Source organism: Henckelia pumila, chromosome 2 (assembly GCF_033568475.1).
Source record: "Henckelia pumila isolate YLH828 chromosome 2, ASM3356847v2, whole genome shotgun sequence".
Classification (NCBI taxonomy): Eukaryota; Viridiplantae; Streptophyta; class Magnoliopsida; order Lamiales; family Gesneriaceae; genus Henckelia; species Henckelia pumila.
Genome location: NC_133121.1, coordinates 107665288 through 107682598, shown reverse-complemented (window position 1 = coordinate 107682598; position 17311 = coordinate 107665288). Strand labels below are relative to the sequence as shown.

Here is a 17311-nt window from a genome sequence, read left to right as displayed (position 1 = left end):
AACAACAAAATTCGATGCATACACAATCCACACAACATAGTATCTGATAGGTACGAAAAAAATGAAAGAAGATCATGCCTTTCACCGAAATTAAAGAGAAACAACGTGCGTGAGACGATTCCAGGACGACGAACGACCAACTTGGAGCTTGAACAACCGAGGCTATGGGGTTTTTCTGTGGGAAGCCGATGAAGATGATGAATATGGTGGGGTGAGGTGGCTGAGTGAAGGGAATCGGTTGTGGGGTTTGGGTAGATTAGGTTTGGTTTTTGTTTTAATTAAAATATAGGTTAATTAAATATAGAAAAAAAAAGTTTTAAATATAAAAATATACAACTTAATCTTTCAAATAAAAGTTAAAATCTGATAACTCAATTTAAAAATATAAAAATCCCGAAATTACAAATTAAGGGAATTTTAAAAATAATTAAAAGTCATTAAAATGGCTAAATTTGGATAAAAATGGACTCCTAAAATTATATAAAATTAAATACTAAAAATTTTGAGGTAATAAAACTCAAAATAATATTTTTGGGCTCTAAAAATGCTCATGAAATAAATTGGCTAGAAATTTGTCATCTCGTCCGTCTACGCGATCAAAACAATTAAAATACTAAAAATCGTAAAATCACTAATTATGGGTTAAATGCTTAAAAAATAAATTAAATCATGCACAAATAATTCACATAATTATTTAACCCGTAAATCACAAATTTAAATAATTAAATATCATACTTATGCATGCGGATTTACGTATTTAAAATACCGGGTGTTACATATTTGGTGCAAAAAAAATATCAAAATATTTGTCCAGTCGCATGAGGGGCGCGTGCGCAACAAACACTCATGTGAAGGGGCGAGTGTGCTGATTTATTAAAAGGTTAGGGTTGAAGATGCCTATTAAAATTTCACAGGGGAGAAATATGCATTTTCAATATTTCAAAGGGGTGGTTTGTGCAAATACCTCTATTTTAAATTCACATAAATTAACAAACAGATGATATGAAATTCCTCTTATATAAATCTACATGACAAATAATAATCGAATAGAACATGGCTTCGAATCACTCTTTCATGGCAAGATCTTTAAAGCATATAACTTGTATGGATCTCCCAGTTTTAAAGGGAGTTAGATAGGCCCAATATCACTGGGCTTGATCTTAGTACCGAGATTGGGCTTACGAGTTTCAATTTTCGTTTTGGGCTAATATCATGTGGCTCATTTCGTAAATATTAAAAAGTGGAGGACTTGAAAGAAAACTCTGCCGCAGAGCAGAACTTCCACAAATACCGAAACACGCGCTTAATTGAAGACCCATCGGCACTTGTTTCTCCAGTTTTTCTCGTCCGATCTTATCGATTTCTCTTGTTTTTCTTTGATACGTGTCAGTGTCAACGTTGAGGGCCATGGATTACGAACCAGATTTTGACGATCGCGCGCCTCCGTCTTTTGATCGAATGGTACCTTTTTTTTTGGGTCAAAATTCATCTAAATCTTTGCTCGTATTTGTAGATCTGTTGTTCTTGGAATTGATTGAGTTGATTTCATCGAAGATCTGTGGATTATCGCTGGATTCGATATCGTATGTATTTATCTACATTTATTTTTGTAAATATCTGTTCTTGGGTTGATTTGCTTGAATTATTTTGGTTTATTGGGTTTGCTGTCGAAATTGATGAGTAGATGAGATTGCGGTTGCATGTTTTTGGTTTGTCGAAGGGAAATTGGAGAAATGATAGAATTCAGTTACAGATGCTTGGGCTCATTCTGTGAACATATAGAAAGAATCGTTTTTTACTCGAACACTATATCAGGGAAATTGGAGAAATGATAGAATTCAGTTACCCAATGCACATTCCTGATACATGGCTGGTTTGATATTATTTTCCCATGTTTTATTGATATGGCTTTGTTGGTCCAGTGGGATTTATTTCATGTCTATTATATGTGTGATTGACTGTGATGGCTAGCAGCCTAGCATGCATGTTACGTATATGATTACCCTGTGTCTGGTGGATCTGAATTTTATTCCTGTACATCGTTATATATATGGAGGAAACAATGTTTAGAATCTGTTTCCATGGCACCAATCAAATCCTGACACCACGGCTTGCTTTACGGATTCAGTTTAAAGCTGATTGGCTGATCTGATTTTAAGTTCATCTGCTTGGATGATCTTGTTTTGCTTTTTTGAGGCTAACTCTTATTTTTTCCTCATTGCTTCCTGTTCTCGATCTTGTCCAACTTTCCCCCCCTTGCATTTGACAGTGAAGTAGATTTTTTGGCATTAAATAAAAGCTACATTCAAACTAGTATAGGAGATTAGAAAGCCTCGGCATAATCTATTGATGCCCTTAAGGTCGATGCTTTAAAATTTTACATGGATTAAACCATTCATTTATTGGTTTGTTGACTTGTGGTTTGTCCGTCCCTGCTCCCCATCACCTGATAGGTGGCTGAATTGAAATCGATGGTCATACCTAGAAGAATTTTCTCCTTTTATATCATGCTACAGCATTCAACTATTAGGTTTTATTTTACTATTGTCAGACTCAGCTGATATTGTTGAGATAATTATTAATGCAATGCATAAAGCATCCACAAGATTATATATCTTCTGCGCTGGCTCTCATAATTTCCTCATGTCCCGTTCACTCAGTTTGACTCGTGCATTTTGCTTTGGCTAATAGGTATACAATTATGTAATATATCCTTCAGCATGGATTATGTTGTAACATGATTCTGCTTGAATCAAATATTGCATTAATTCGAATGTAAACTTGGCAGTTATATGATTCAAAATTTTGGCGGTTATTTTATTGCTCTTGATTTCTCATTCTATGGATCAACAGAAAAATGTTGCCCAGGACCTTGAAGCGAAGGGATTCAACCCAGGCTTGATTGTCCTGCTTGTCATAGGTGGGCTGCTCTTAGCATTCCTTATTGGAAACTATGCTCTCTACACATATGCCCAGAAAAACTTCCCTCAGAAGAAAAAGAAGCCTGTTTCAAAAAAGAAGATGAAGAAGGAAAGGCTGAAGCAAGGAGTATCGGCTCCAGGAGAATAGATTGAGGTAAAATGGGATGGTCCCCCATAGGAAGTGAAGTTGTTGTTCTTTGGATTTTTAATGTTAAAAACTTTGTCAAAAAATCATTGCATCGTTTTTAGGACCTTCGATGTCATCCAGCATGGAAAGAACTTCACTTGAGATTAGAATTAGACTCTCGGCTTTGCCTATTGATTGAGAAGGAAGATTGTTGTTTGCGTTTGTTCATCTTGTTGCCTTTCTTTCGAATTTTGACATTTTAGTTTTGTTGGGAGACCTAATACATTACGCTTGCGCGCACACACTGTACAAACTCACAAGGGACAGATTGGTTTATCTTGGCTTTTGCCTCTCCTCTAGAGACCTGTGCCATTACTCTCTCTTCTATGGGTGGATAAATTACTACTTCAATTCTAAGTTACCTTCTAAGTCACCATTCCAATGGAACTTTTAAAAGGTTCAAATTTTCATAATGCCGAATGACCTGTGAATATTGGAGTGAACTGAATTCACTCTACAAAAACCAATGAGTTGAGCTCTCATCTATTTTCAGATGTGGAGCTAAAATTTCTCTCATCCATATGAATTTATGTGGTGCATAATTTTTTTAAAATTAAAATGGATGATATTCACGTAATTTGAGTGGAAAATATCGTTATAACTATCTGAGTATTAATAAATTTTTTCCCCCTTTTTAACTTTAGAATAATATCTTTGTATAAAATAATCCTTTTAGTATACAATGGAGAAAAAATAAAATCAGTTTATGTTCACAAAAAACTCTTTTTGATGTATTATGGATCAATTTTGTGAAATGAATATCTTATCTGTGTTATTTATTAAAAAATATTAATTTTTTGTCAAAAGTTTTGATTGTTATTGCAAAGTTAACTCATCTCACGGACAAAGATGAACAAAGATTAGTGAGACAATGTAAAAAAAAAAAATCCCACTCTTTTATGTTACAGTCAGAATTATAATTTTGGGACAGTTTTTGTTTATGTAAGTGGGGGATAAAATTCATGCATCCTCAGTGGCACAAATTTATTTAAGAAAATTGAAGATTCAATATTTTTTTTTACAGAATTTGTATATGCCCTTCTGCTCTGAAAACTGGTTTGGACTTAATAACATGATCCATCAACTATATATATATGTGAAAAATGCACATGCTTTGTATGTATAAAATAGATGTTTTTTTATATGTAATTTTTTTTTGAAAACAAAAAATGGAGTGAGTGGGAGGTTTAGTGGGATAATGGATAAGAAGGGGTAATTATGAAATAAAAAATTTTGATTTCCTCAAAATTAGTTCATACAGAAACTCATTTTTTATATAATAGTATAAATATAAAGTTCACCGTTATGACCCAAAAAAAAAAGATAACCCAAATGAGATGGTAATTTTTTTTTAATAATTTTTTAGAGATCATACAAAAATCCATTGGATAATTGTCTCATAAACCATGATGGCGGCGAAACATTTTCGAAAATAACCAGCACAAAAAAATAAATACAAATGGAGAAACAAGATGGGATTTTAGGATGATGAACACGATCATTTCACAACCTGAAAGTAACTTTCAAGTATGGAATGACTTCACTGTATGTCTTCCAGTTCTCATTCGATCTTTGCTCAAGTTTTCTGCGAAATTTAATATGAAAAAGTTGCTTCATTGCATATTACTTGTATTTGTAAGACCTTATTGTGTCTTGCTCTTGTATCCTCATGTGGCAGTGGGAGTTCATCATCATTAAATACTCATGAGTCATGACAATGCTTCCACCAAAAATGCAGCAAAGATTATTAGATACAAGATCAATTTACATTATTTTATTTTCTGAAAGAAGCAGAAGCAACCATTTATTAATTACTCAAAGTTGGGATGTCAACCAAAACTGCGCTCTGGATTAAGCCTCTCACCTGTTCTTGCTGGTTCTGATTTACTTCTCGTCAGTACTAAAGGATGAACTACTTCACCTCCTTCAGTTCCCTTCGAATCTTGATCATTACTTTCTGTATTTGCATTTTTTTCAGTTTCCAACTTCGTACTGTTTCCGGGGCTAATTCTTGATTCCTCCGCCGCTTTCTCTGGAGAGGGATGAGATTCTTGCTCTGTTTTTGCCTCGATTTCAGTTTTGGCCGCTTCTGTTCCAGCAGGTTCAAATGGAGACCCCCAGATTCTTGCTGCCAAAGATGAAGATCTGTAAGGAGCAGATCTGCATCTAGTCAAGATTAGTGCATTTTTGGGTGGGCAAAAAACGAAATCTTTGGCACTTTCTTGAATCCCAACTCCAAGCTTTTCACGTTTTACACCGCCAACCTCATTCTCGCTACTACTACTACTACTACTACTACTATCATCATCGCTTTTATTAACCGAAGCACCATTGTCATTCTTTTGGCATTTCTGATTGGTATTAGCCCTGAAAGAATCCTCTCTTGCATCCACTTTCTTGCAATAACAAGACTTACAGAACAAAAACCAGCTGCCAAATCTTGAACCAACTTTGCTGCAAGACAAGGCTTTCTTGTGCCGCCACCAGGGACGGTGGCTTGCGGCGGCTTTGGCCTTCGCATTGGCGGAGCGGCGAGCAGAGACTTGACCAAAGCAAGTTACTTTAGGAGAAGATGGCTCTTGCGTAGTTTCAATCACACCAGCCGCGTTCTTTTTGGCTATCAGCATCGGGCTTGCACGTGGCCTGCCGCTGCTTCTGCTTCCCAAATCTCTTTTCAAGAACCTCATCAATGGCGGAGGAAAATTTTCGGCCCCAGCCCTGCTTGGACTCGAGACTGGCATCGATAAAGATTTCATCTTGCAGTGAGAATCGATTCTTGGCTTGCCTTATTATGCCGACGTATTGTGTTTTATGCGCGTCTTCTCTGGTTTGTTCTGGTGTGGGAGGAGGGGATTGAGATTGAAGGGGTAGGCTTTTTCTTACCGTATGCTATTTTTTTCTGGATTTTAGTTTTTGTTACTTTGTTGATTTTTGATATGACGTTAATGCCTCCTCGTAGTCAGTGTAGAATAAACTGATATAAATGTAAACACCTAAATATATATATATATATAGAGTTCTTTTATGGTGCCCAACTCATATGCCCAACTCCATGCCCACCATGTACAATATGTGAGTTGACCAACACAATTGATGAGTTGACTTATCACATATTGTACATGGTGGGCATGGAGTTGGGCATATAGAGTTGGGCACCATAAAAGAACTCTATATATATATATATATATATGTAATATAACATATTTTATGTTAAATTTGGGTTGCTTAAGAAACAATAATTCAATAAACGTGATTTTCCATCATGACTATGGTTTTAAGTTATCCTTTTCTTGATATGCAATCTCTATCATCGGTTGTTATTATGTTATCACTTTATGTCATGAATTTATAATCTTTTTAAGCATCTCATTTCACTTTTTTAGTTAACTACAAACACATTTTTTAAAATTTTTAAATTTATATTTTTTGTACACGTATTACGTGTGCATATAAAAAATATATACAAGGAAGGAATTACTTTCGGATATTAAACTTTACCAAACTAACTCTATGCAAAAATTAATTGATAATTTATATGATTAATGGTAGTTAATTATACATTGAGTCATGCATCCATTACGTTTGAAATTTACGTTTGAAATTATGAAATTATCTTTAAGACTTAAATGCATCAATAAAAATTTCTCTTCATTAGAATATTTTTTAATTATAAAAAAATACGTAACCGTGTGTAACTCATATAGTACCTATAACATTGGTGTCATATATTAAATTAAATAATCAATGCGGCATTGAAATGTAGATGTAATTGAAAGTGGAATTTTGCTGACCTGATTTTTACAAGAGAATCATGTCAAGGGTTGAACCATTAGATTTTCAACAATTGAATCATTAGTGACCCAACTAATTTAACCAGATTCAAATCAATAATTAATAACTTACATGACTCGACATAGATTCACTAAAGAACAAAAATTTCAAGATTTTGGAAGGAGATGTATGTTTGTAGAAGCAATAACTAAGGTAAAAGGCAACTTTGTCAATCAATAAGATAAAATAATGAAGTATTAACCATTTTTTAGTACAAACAACACTTTCTTTTGAAAAAAACCAAACCACATATACTCAGTGACTCCACAAGTGTGAAGAAGCCATTCTGGAAGAGATATTTTCCCTTTACATAATATGGCTGGTGATCCAAAAAGGGACCATCGAGTGAGCGACAAAAAGTGGATAAGAACATAGAATCTAATCACGAATTTGTTGTTCTTACTCAAACCCAGCATCCTAATAAATTTGAAAGGAAAATCCAAAAAAAAAAAAAGAGCCAAAAATAAGAACACAATCAGCCAGATTGTGTTAACACGAGGATTCCAAATGCAGCCACAAGGGAGAGGGCATGAAAGAGATGACAAAATTTCTGAAACAGAAAGCTCCCCCACACACAGTGGGGGCTCTAGTTTCCTTCATATACAGGAAGGATGTGAAAAGCGGAAAACTTCATGCGGCTTCATGAATTTTCGCTTCTTTTACACGAGTTACATCACATATAGTGAGTGTATGCTATAACTCCTTCGGTTTAGATTATTGCAGTATATGTTGTTGCTCTAATCGAATAGATCAAAAGTTCGAAATGTTTTTAAGAGAAAATCATATTATTTTAGTAAATTGAGTAACAATATACTAAGAATATACTGAAATCAAGATAGCTCAACGTTTGCTTGCATACAAAGCTCAAGCAAGTTCAAATGCAGTAATTGAAAACCTTCACTTACAGAAAATATTTTTAGTCCATGCTACAGCTAAGTCGGACAGCTGAAATGAAATACAGAACATAAGCTAAAAATATGCAGGTTAAGCATTTATAAATCATGTGTAAATTAATGGGATACTTATTGAAACCGAGTACCGATTGTTTATAGTGGCCCCTCCAGCAACTTGACCTATATCCCAAAACTAAAAGCAGGAGTAGAAAGTAGAGACTTCAGATAGCAAAAGATTCAAAGTCCTTTGAGGATTGTCTCCTCAATGCGATCCTTAAATCTCGACAAGCAACAATAAGACATGGATAAAAATTATGAGAAAAAGCAAAGTGTTCATGTCGTATCAACTCTCGAACCAACAAATTCAATATCAAACAAAAAAGCTACGCAACAGAAAAAGTACAACACATAAAGAGCCTCTTAACAAGTCATTCGAATCTTTTATTGTTACCGTTTTCGAAAGCAAGCAAAGGGAACTTGAATACATGATTCTCGTAACAACACTACCATAGACAATCACATTTTAAAGTTTTGACCCTCCACCCCAACTTATCGGCGTCAGCTAATGCACAGTCGTACTATGGCGAGTAAGGGGAGTATATTAACATAGGTATATTAACAGTAGTTTATTGTGCCTTTAGGCAAATAAAAACAGATAGAATCCAAGAATTGATTAAAAATAGAAATCACCCAGAAGCCTTCCTGGTGTTTTGTTGGAAAATTAACTTACAAAAAACAATTTACGCGCTTGGAAAATCCGAACACATCAATCCAAGTGGTTGCAAGACGCCTGTTTCTTAGCATCTCTTGCATTTTCGTTTTCAAACTTGAGAAATATTGAAATATGTGTAGTATCCTTCACATTCAACAGCCGGGAATTGCACAAAAAATCAAGTTATTCATAACCCAAAACAACCCATCCGCCCAGCGCTATATGCAAAGTGGCATCAAAGAACACCTGCGATACCGAAAGGTACCCCAAATAAACTCTCGAATACAAGGTCAGAGTCGCCAAAGCTCACAGAACAAGGAGAAAACATGCGCTACGAATGGCTCCTTCTGGACTGATTTCTTGATTACTTCGTCGATTAATTCTGTAATCAAACGGGCAAACCGAAAAACATGCCTTGAAGCTAGTTTAGGCGAAAAATTCGACGTTGTTTTTTTCTGGGAATCGTAGCACAATTAGCGGGATGGAGGTGAAAGACGAAAGGTCGGATCTTTGTGCTGGGTGAAATCAAACAGCTTGTTTAATATTCTGTTCAAAGTGTCGAGCAGAAGGCACACCTGGCGGACACTGTTATTTTTAGGTAAAATCGTGTGTAATAAAACAACGACTTTAGTTAAAAAGGTTGCATAAAAGCGTGTTTGAGCCATCGAGTGTCTCCCTTCCCTCTCCAAAAACCCAAAACCCTAACCAAGAAATTCCCTTGCAAATTTTTCCGTAGCATTTCTGATCAGAGTTTTTTTGCCAACTCCATAGTTTCTAATCGCCATGAATCTCTTAGCTAAAGCGAAATCATCGGCCCGCCTTTTCATTCCTTCTCCTTCATCAAGAAAGCATCCCTTTTTCATCAACCACATTACTTCCCTTCAACAATCCAATCTCTATTCTACCAAAATTACTGATAAGACCCAGAAAGCACAGCAATCTAGCAATCCTAAAACGCAGAAATCTTCTGAACCAGCCTCGAGTTTTTCTCAGAGAGTCAAGAAACAAGTGGAGGAACTCACTCTCTGGGCTCGGCCGAGAGAGATTCCATATCAAGCAAAGGTTGCGAATTTTGTGAATATAATTGGTCGTGTGAAGATTCCTGTGAAGTTCGAGACCTCTTCTGATGGGAAACACTGGGCTGCGACGATCATTTCGCAAGATAAGAACTCTTTGTTGATTCCGGTTGTGTTTGAGGGTGATTTGGCTCATGTTGTGGCTCGTCATGTGAAGGAGAATGATTGTGTTTTTGTTTCTGGACAGCTGAGTGTGGATCCAGTGCGATTGGTGTTGAGCGAGAGTCTTGGGAAGTTTCATGTCGTGGCGGAAAATCTTAACTTTGTTGAGGGACTGAAAATGACTATTTCGAATTATACGGGGAAGAAAAAAGAAGTTGCAACTTCTGATGTAGAAATGGATAAGCCTTTTAGTCCCGAGGCTAAAACGTTAAAGGTGAACATTTCTTCTGAAAGTGGCTATGATGGGGGCGATGGTCATGCTTCTCTAAATTCGGCATGGAGGGACTCGTTGGAACACTCAAAGATGACGAGTATGGGCAGGACAAATGAACGGGGTTCTGGGAATTCTGCTCCGGGTTTTGTTAAATCACCAGTTTTTGATGATTCGGAGGCAGCAACACCCGTTCAATCTTTGCAAGGTGGAAACAAAGCCGAAATGGTTTTCAACGATAACTCTAAACTGGAAAAAGAGAAGGAGATGAGTGGAGGGACTACTAGCAAACATAAAGATGGGGATTCTTGGAGGGATCTTGTCATAAATCCCTTGCAGTGGTGGGATTATCGTGAGCACAAATCTAATGGATTGGTTAAAGAAAAATTCCCAGATTTTAAACATAAGGCAACTGGTGAGAGTCTTTGGATCAATGGGGCTCCAGAATGGGTGTTGGCTGGACTTGGAAAACTGGAGTTTGATGTGAAACCAATCTATGCTAAGAAACAACAACCAGCAGGTCCAGGGACTGATGAAATAAAAAGGGACGAAAAGGGTGGTGATTCTTGGAAGAACTTGGTGGAGAATCCAGATAAATGGTGGGATAACAGACCAAACAAGAAGAATCCAAAAGCTCCTGACTTCAAGCACAAAGAGACTGGAGAAGTGTTGTGGTTAAACAGGTCACCAGATTGGGCCTTGTCAAGGTTACCACCGTTGCGAGATGGCCAAATTTCTCGAAGCTTCTGAAGAAACAGGCCGACCAATTAACAAACGATTTTCTGCTATTGAAGTTGGGTATAAACCATTTTGATGCTCTGTGAATCTCCCTGTGTTGGCCATCTGAACTTTGGCTGGAAAATGAAAATATGAAAGAATGATGGCCTTTGTAATTTCAATTTCCTTGTCCCTTCATTCCTGTGGTATTGTCTGCTGTTGTAGAAGTTTTTGGGTGCTAACTTCTTGTGCATATTGTGCGGATTTTTGGTCAGAGCTATGATAACTCTACTTTCTTTTAACTAGGAATTGATATTTGCTTTTTTTGTTGTTGCTTAATGCATCATATCATCATCACATTCAAAAACCATACTGAGATTCTTGTTTGAGTATGCATCAGCTCCATCTCCCTTGGAAACTCAAGAAAGTTCAGAAGATCTGAAATGGTTTCAAACCAAAGGAAAACGAGCTCGGAAAATCTTGTGATCCTAAATTTCAAATAGAAAAACAATATGATTTTACGAGTAATTTGCTGACAGATTCAAGTTTTGCCAACTGAAAATCTTTAAAAGTAGTTTCTTTACTTTCATAACTTAGGAGTATTTCTTTCACTAGCTCTTTGTTCCATTGGATGTTGTGGGTCTAATATTTTCGGACGATACATCGTTTGGGGAGAAACTCTAATGTGAAAAGAATTCAAACTTACATTTTTAGAATCTGTGATTGTAATTTTTTAATGCTTTAAAAAACTATCCAAACATGAAACATCTGTAAACATTTTAAAACACTTTTTTTGGTTAAATAAATTGCATTGATTTGTAAAGTAGGAGTTAATCACTTAATCCTTTAGTTATATCTAGTTGATTACAACTATGAAGGTAAAACAACTAACTGAAAAGGAAAACCATTTGAGTAGCACTGATAATAAATTTTTGAGAAACATAAATTATAAACAAAAAAATAGCAAATGACAATAATGAAGACTAATAATACTTCATCGGTGGGATTGAGATTTGAGAGAAGATAAATCTTGTGGATTTTCGCACTTTGAACGTTAAGAGGTTCCAAAATATTCTATTGAACATAAATATTTGGTTAAATAAATTTATGATTTTTGAAAAATTATGAAACTAGGATGTAGAATAACATCTAAAATTTTGAGATGCTCAAAAGAATAATGTCAAAGAAAACTAAGCATAAACATTATCCTCTCGAAATTTTATTTATAGAGATTTTTAAAATTTTAAAAGCTTTCGGGTGGATTCCCATTGGACTTACAAGATTTAATTGAAAGTTTAAATATAAATGAGTTGAAATTAATTGGGCTGGGCTTAATCTAAGTTATAGGTTAGGCTTTAGATCAGGAGCCCGAAACATGATTCTATAGTTCAGGAGAATATATATTAAAAAGTAAATAAATAAAAAAGCAAAGCAAAGCAAACAAAATTAAATTGAAGAAAAATTTCTCAAGCCGGCGTCCTTCCTCCCCACGCCTCCCCACGTCCTCCGGTTAGCCACCACCGCCTGAAGTTGCCGGAACTGTGACAGAAAGCTAGAAAAGGAACAACGGACTCTGCGGGAAGCAGTGCCGCGAAGAATTTGGCTGTGATCAGTCGTTTTGCTTTTTTCCTCAAAACATCTCGTCATGAAGACATCAATGGACGTTGATAGGCTGTTTTCGAGCACTGTTCAGGCCTTGTAAGGTATAAATATCGACTCGAGTTTATTTTTCATCTAACAAAGAGTTTTGGGCAGATTTTGAATGTTTTGATTTCGAAAATGCACGCAGCCAATTTTTTATGTTTGAACATTTATATGAATGTTATAGGGTCGTGTTAGGATTGAGAATAGAGCGGAGAAAGGATCTATAAGGCTCAAAAGAGCCGCAGATAAGGCCGCACATGAGCAGTCCTGCTGCATCTGTGACCTGCTGTTTTATAGCACAGAATTAAGTCCAAAACAGTACCGTAGGTTGTAAAAATTATGTTTTTGAGAGTAGTACGAGAACAAGTTTTCGATTCGAAAAGGTTGCATTTTCATACCGGAAGACCTTAACTTAAGTTCTGACCTAAAAGAAACATCTTAAATTCTTTGTTCAGCCTTTAAAAGTTACTTTGGCTTACTTTTGAAGTTTAAAAATGTTAGTTTAAGTTCTCCAAAACCGTAATGTTTATCAGATTGAGTTTTTGATGCTTTAGAGCCATCATTAGGAGATCCTCGTACAAAATTCCAACAATTTCAGGACATTGTGAAATCTGAAACTTTGATGCTATTTTAGGTGAAATTTAGAGAAACTAAGTAGTTGGTATTCGTTGACTAGGAATTAAATAATTATTGGGTTCTATTTTTGTAGAAAAAAATTGAGAATTACGAATTTACTGTATATTTGGTAAATTAAGCTATTTATCATGTTTATGACAAAATTTTGTGAGGTTATCCAAATGATATTAATCTCATAAATTGTCTCCCTGGTTCTGCTGTTTGATGAGTTTCACATCTGACATGTAAACTCTCGGTGGCTGTATTTTTTGAGTGATACCGTTATTAACCTTTTTTTAAAATGGTACTTGACTATTTGACTGCTGCTTTTACATTTGTATTTTTTTCGTTATTTCATTTAATTCTAGTTCACCATCCAGCTCTATTCTGCAGAAGTGGTTTGTTTACTTTATAAAGTATTTTGAGTGGGCCAACAATGGAGGATCAAAGGAAACGAACACTGGAAGCCCTGGAGCGAAGGTTTGCTCAAGCAAAGGAAGAATTTCATGCACAGCAACGGAAGAGCAAAAAAAGGCCAATTGAAGATACAAATCCAGTTACTTCTGATGTTGAACGTCCACCTGCAGATAATGTGGTTATAAAACCTTCCTTCAAGGACTCATCTAGAAAAGGTTTATTTTGTTTTTGCTTCTTTTTTTTTATTAAAAAAAACGAATAATGGTTGATTGATAGGAATGCAAAATTCCTAGATTTAATTCAGTCGTTGAACTGTTCAAAGTCTAGAGATAACATTATTTTCGGATCAGCATATTCTAGGGTCTGTTTGATAACTTTATAATAATTTGCCGTTCAAAACTGATTAAGCTACCAAAGATGGATGAGTGGATGTCTGTGTCAAAAGACAAAAGTAGATTGCATAACCTTGGTAAAATGACTGAATCACTGTCGTTTGTTTTATGAAGTTTGTAAGTTGACTCCTTGCCCTTTTCCCATAAATTGTGGATGTGTTTGGGCTTGTTGGGGTTATGTAAGAAGTGACAACAGGGTCATGCATGTGGCTTGTAGCCTCTAAGTACTTCATACATTTGAACTTTTACTGTGTCATGATTGGACTTCTAATACATTATAGTTGTGTGAACTCATTAGTGTATGAGTTTGTTATTCCTCATTGAGCTACTTCCTGATGCTTGCAGGCAATATTTCCTTCTGTGGTCGTACTTCAAAACAAGGTACAATTGTCTGGCGATTCCTATTTCTATATGTGTGAGGAAAATAAGTTTGGCAATGTTGTAATAAAACATGCACTGTAATTTACAGATCTGGAAGTAAATGAGCCTGCATACTTTGAACTCTCTCACTCTGTGAATGAAAAACTGCTACCATCTTTTAACCAGGTTACTCTTCACCATAGTCTGTCTCTGGGAATTTTGATTTTTGTAGAAGTTTTATGCCAATACGAACGAGACAGGAATTCATTATATTTACACTAATTCTTATTTTGCTCTTGTATATGCAGATTTCTGATAGAAAGGCCACAGTTGATCATATCTTGCATGATCTTTTTCAACATGGAGATTCTGCTCAGAAGTACATTCAGGGATCCAAAAGTATGAGAATTGAGAATACAATACTCCTTGATAATTATGTCGAAAAACGTGGCTTCTCCAACCATTCCAGTGTTCAGGTCCATCAAAAATCCTCAAAGCGCTCCAAAAAGCATATGTCCTTGAAGCAGCATAAGAAGAAGGGGACATTTGACCTGCCTGAAGAGTTCCATAAGTGAGTCATGTGGTCCATTTGTTTCATTTCTTGGTACTCAATTTCGCTGTTTTGTTACGCATTATTCTCTTTACTTGTAGTCAAGTATATTGGTTTTGTGATTGCAAGACAGATTTCTGTTTTGTTTTTTTTATGTATTTTCTTTTAGCAGTAGAATACTATTTAAATAAATCAAATAAGGCAAGAAAAGTTCTTTCAATAGGGAATTGCATGGTTATAATTTGCACCTAATTTTATATGTATAAACCCTTGTATAGGACTTCAAATAATTTTGTTTTACGGTCCTTAATCATCAATGCTGCTAATTCTTAGGAAAAAATGCCCATCATTTGCTTTTCATTCTCGTGGAACCACACAACTGGGATATAAAAATATGGAGGCGCAATTAAAGAAAACATATTTGGCTTATCTGGAGAAGTTATTTGAGCGAAATTTTTTAGACCTAGGTTTTTTGTGTCTTCTGACTAAGTTATAAATTTATAATCTAACTAGTATAATCAATGATATATATAAGTTTGTGTTGTTGGTTACTAAGTTTTCATTGATTTTTTTTAGCACTTCTCATATAGTTTGACTTGGTTTCAGATTCGAAATCTTCGAGTCTATGCATGAAAAGTGGAAATCTTACATATTGCGACTGCTGAATAATGTTGGGTTAGTGGCAATCTTATTATTTTCACTTATTATGTGTTATCATATCATCTCATATATGATGTTAATTTTTGTGTGGGTGGATGCCCTGACAGGAAAGATCATTTGGCTCAGTGTGTTCTCAATGCAGATCTTCATGGTGCTACCATTTTAGGTTAGAAAAATAACTCTGTCCCTGTAGCTTTCAGTATATGTTAAGAGACCCCTAAAGTGTTTTGGTACTTTGAACATCTGTAGCTCTAATGTAGCAATGGGTTTCTTGCATCATTCTATTCCAAGTCATATGATATAAACTTTCTGTTTAATTTTTTTAGTTGTTCAGTGTAAGGTAGTTTCCTACATTGGAACACGTGGCATCATGATTCGAGAAACTGAGCAGACCTTTGGAATTATTACCCAGGACAACAAATTCAGAGGTGGTGCCCTTGATCTTGATGCTTGTTTCTACAAGAACTAGTTTTGTGTTTGTACTTTCCATCTTGCACTGTTGATTGTCAAAAAAGAGTGTAAATGCCGGTTAATCATTTTTCATTACTCTGTCTCTAATCAAGTGTCCACGATAATACTGGGAAAGGGGCCCCCTAAATTCATATCTACGTCGACACTCTTCTTCAGATAATTCCAGTTATCCATGCTGTGTATTTGTCGCCTGGCTTTTGGTACATATACTTGAAGCCGCTTGCTCTTAGTGCTAAGCTAAAGCTTAGAGAAGACATTTAATTCATTAGAGATGCTACGCGAGTGTGTCTTGTTATATAGGATCAGGTCATGAGCCGTAACTACCATTTTATCGGTCGTATCCGCTGGGCGCTGGGCCCTGCTCTTCGGGATGTTCTTGGCATATAGTTGCACATGTTTTGATTCCATTTTGTTCTGATCTTATACTCATTCTTTGCAGTTGTGCCGAAAAAGTTATCGGTATTTGTGGTACTAGCTGATTGCTGGAAGATTACCCTACTTGGTGATAGACTTGGATCCAGAAGATTAGTTCCTTGGTCGTGATGTTTGTAGGAATCTATATAGTCGTAAGGTTCCAGTTTTTATTTCATTTATCCAACTTGTCATCATCGCCATTTGAAGGTCGTCGCGGTTGGAGCATACAAGGTTGGAAACGATTTTAAATCAATTTATTTAATTTTAAATTTTTTTGTTTATATAATTTTTTTTTGCATAAATCAAGTTTTATTTCTAATGATGATGAAATTAGTAAAATTTACCACGTTAACAACAAATAATAATCGAGTCTCCCAACGTGTAACTGTAAGATACTCAAATTTAAGACTTCCATGTCGGATGAGCTATAAGCCCGACAAAATAGATTGCATTCGTCCATGATTTAAACAAGTAGCCTGGCCCAAGCCCATGATATTAGTCTATAATTTAATCAAAGGCCGAAATCCATTATATGACACGTATATATTGGGCCTGGAGTCGAGCGGACTTCAGTTGGATATTAGACCAGCCAGCCATATGTTTCAATCAATCTATCCATCGTTGTCTATGAATTGTTTCGAATAAAAATGTTATTGTTGTTTTTACACTTTCAGGTTTTATTTGAATATGTATTTTAAAAGCGTTTTTAATATTTTTTAATTAAAAAAAACTTAAAATATCTGTTATGATAACATTCTTAAAAAATGTTTTAATTTTTTTTAAGTGTTATTCAATAATAGGTTTTAAAAAACATTTGAGAGTTACTTTCAAATGTTTTTAAAATAAAACTATTGATAGCAAAGATTAACAATATTATTTTTGAAATGTTAAAATATTTTTATAAAATAATTGTCCAAACACATTTATTCTTAAAACAACTTTTAAAACATTTTATAAAAATAAAAAAATTTTAAAAAACATTTTTATAAAAATATTTTACAAGTACATATTTAAACGTACCTCATTCTTTATTTATTTTCCCAAAAGGACGCACAAACAAGAGCCTGCATTTTTTAAA

At 35.2% G+C, this 17311-nt stretch overlaps 4 protein-coding genes across 6 annotated transcripts; 3 read left to right on the top strand and 1 right to left on the bottom strand.

The window, feature by feature from the left end:
* The first annotated feature begins 1266 nt into the window (after window positions 1-1266).
* On the top strand, window positions 1267-3274 carry LOC140882631 (DNA-binding protein S1FA-like). The gene is made up of 2 exons (XM_073288746.1): window positions 1267-1461; window positions 2854-3274. The coding sequence occupies exons 1-2, from the start codon at window positions 1408-1410 to the stop codon at window positions 3067-3069; spliced, it is 270 nt and encodes an 89-aa protein (XP_073144847.1). The 5' UTR covers window positions 1267-1407; the 3' UTR covers window positions 3070-3274.
* Window positions 3275-4937: 1663 nt separating this feature from the next.
* LOC140878110 (uncharacterized) lies at window positions 4938-5849 on the bottom strand. Its single transcript, XM_073281715.1, has one exon. The coding sequence runs from the start codon at window positions 5847-5849 to the stop codon at window positions 4938-4940; it is 912 nt and encodes a 303-aa protein (XP_073137816.1).
* A 1474-nt stretch (window positions 5850-7323) lies between these two features.
* Window positions 7324-11027, top strand: LOC140881329 (protein OSB2, chloroplastic-like). Its single transcript, XM_073286537.1, has one exon. The coding sequence runs from the start codon at window positions 9328-9330 to the stop codon at window positions 10741-10743; it is 1416 nt and encodes a 471-aa protein (XP_073142638.1). The 5' UTR covers window positions 7324-9327; the 3' UTR covers window positions 10744-11027.
* Window positions 11028-12157: 1130 nt separating this feature from the next.
* LOC140883874 (ribonuclease MRP protein subunit POP4) lies at window positions 12158-16541 on the top strand. Of its 3 annotated transcripts, none has more exons than XM_073290488.1 (9): window positions 12158-12413; window positions 13387-13601; window positions 14124-14159; window positions 14248-14324; window positions 14447-14709; window positions 15295-15363; window positions 15456-15514; window positions 15675-15776; window positions 16259-16541. In XM_073290488.1, exons 2-9 carry the CDS (start codon window positions 13406-13408, stop codon window positions 16360-16362), a joined length of 906 nt encoding a protein of 301 aa, XP_073146589.1. In that variant the 5' UTR covers window positions 12158-12413; window positions 13387-13405; the 3' UTR covers window positions 16363-16541. The 3 variants fall into 3 exon arrangements, with proteins under 3 accessions (XP_073146589.1, XP_073146587.1, XP_073146588.1); XM_073290486.1 differs by having other exon boundaries at window positions 13363-13601; XM_073290487.1 differs by having other exon boundaries at window positions 13350-13601.
* The last annotated feature ends 770 nt before the right edge of the window (window positions 16542-17311 follow it).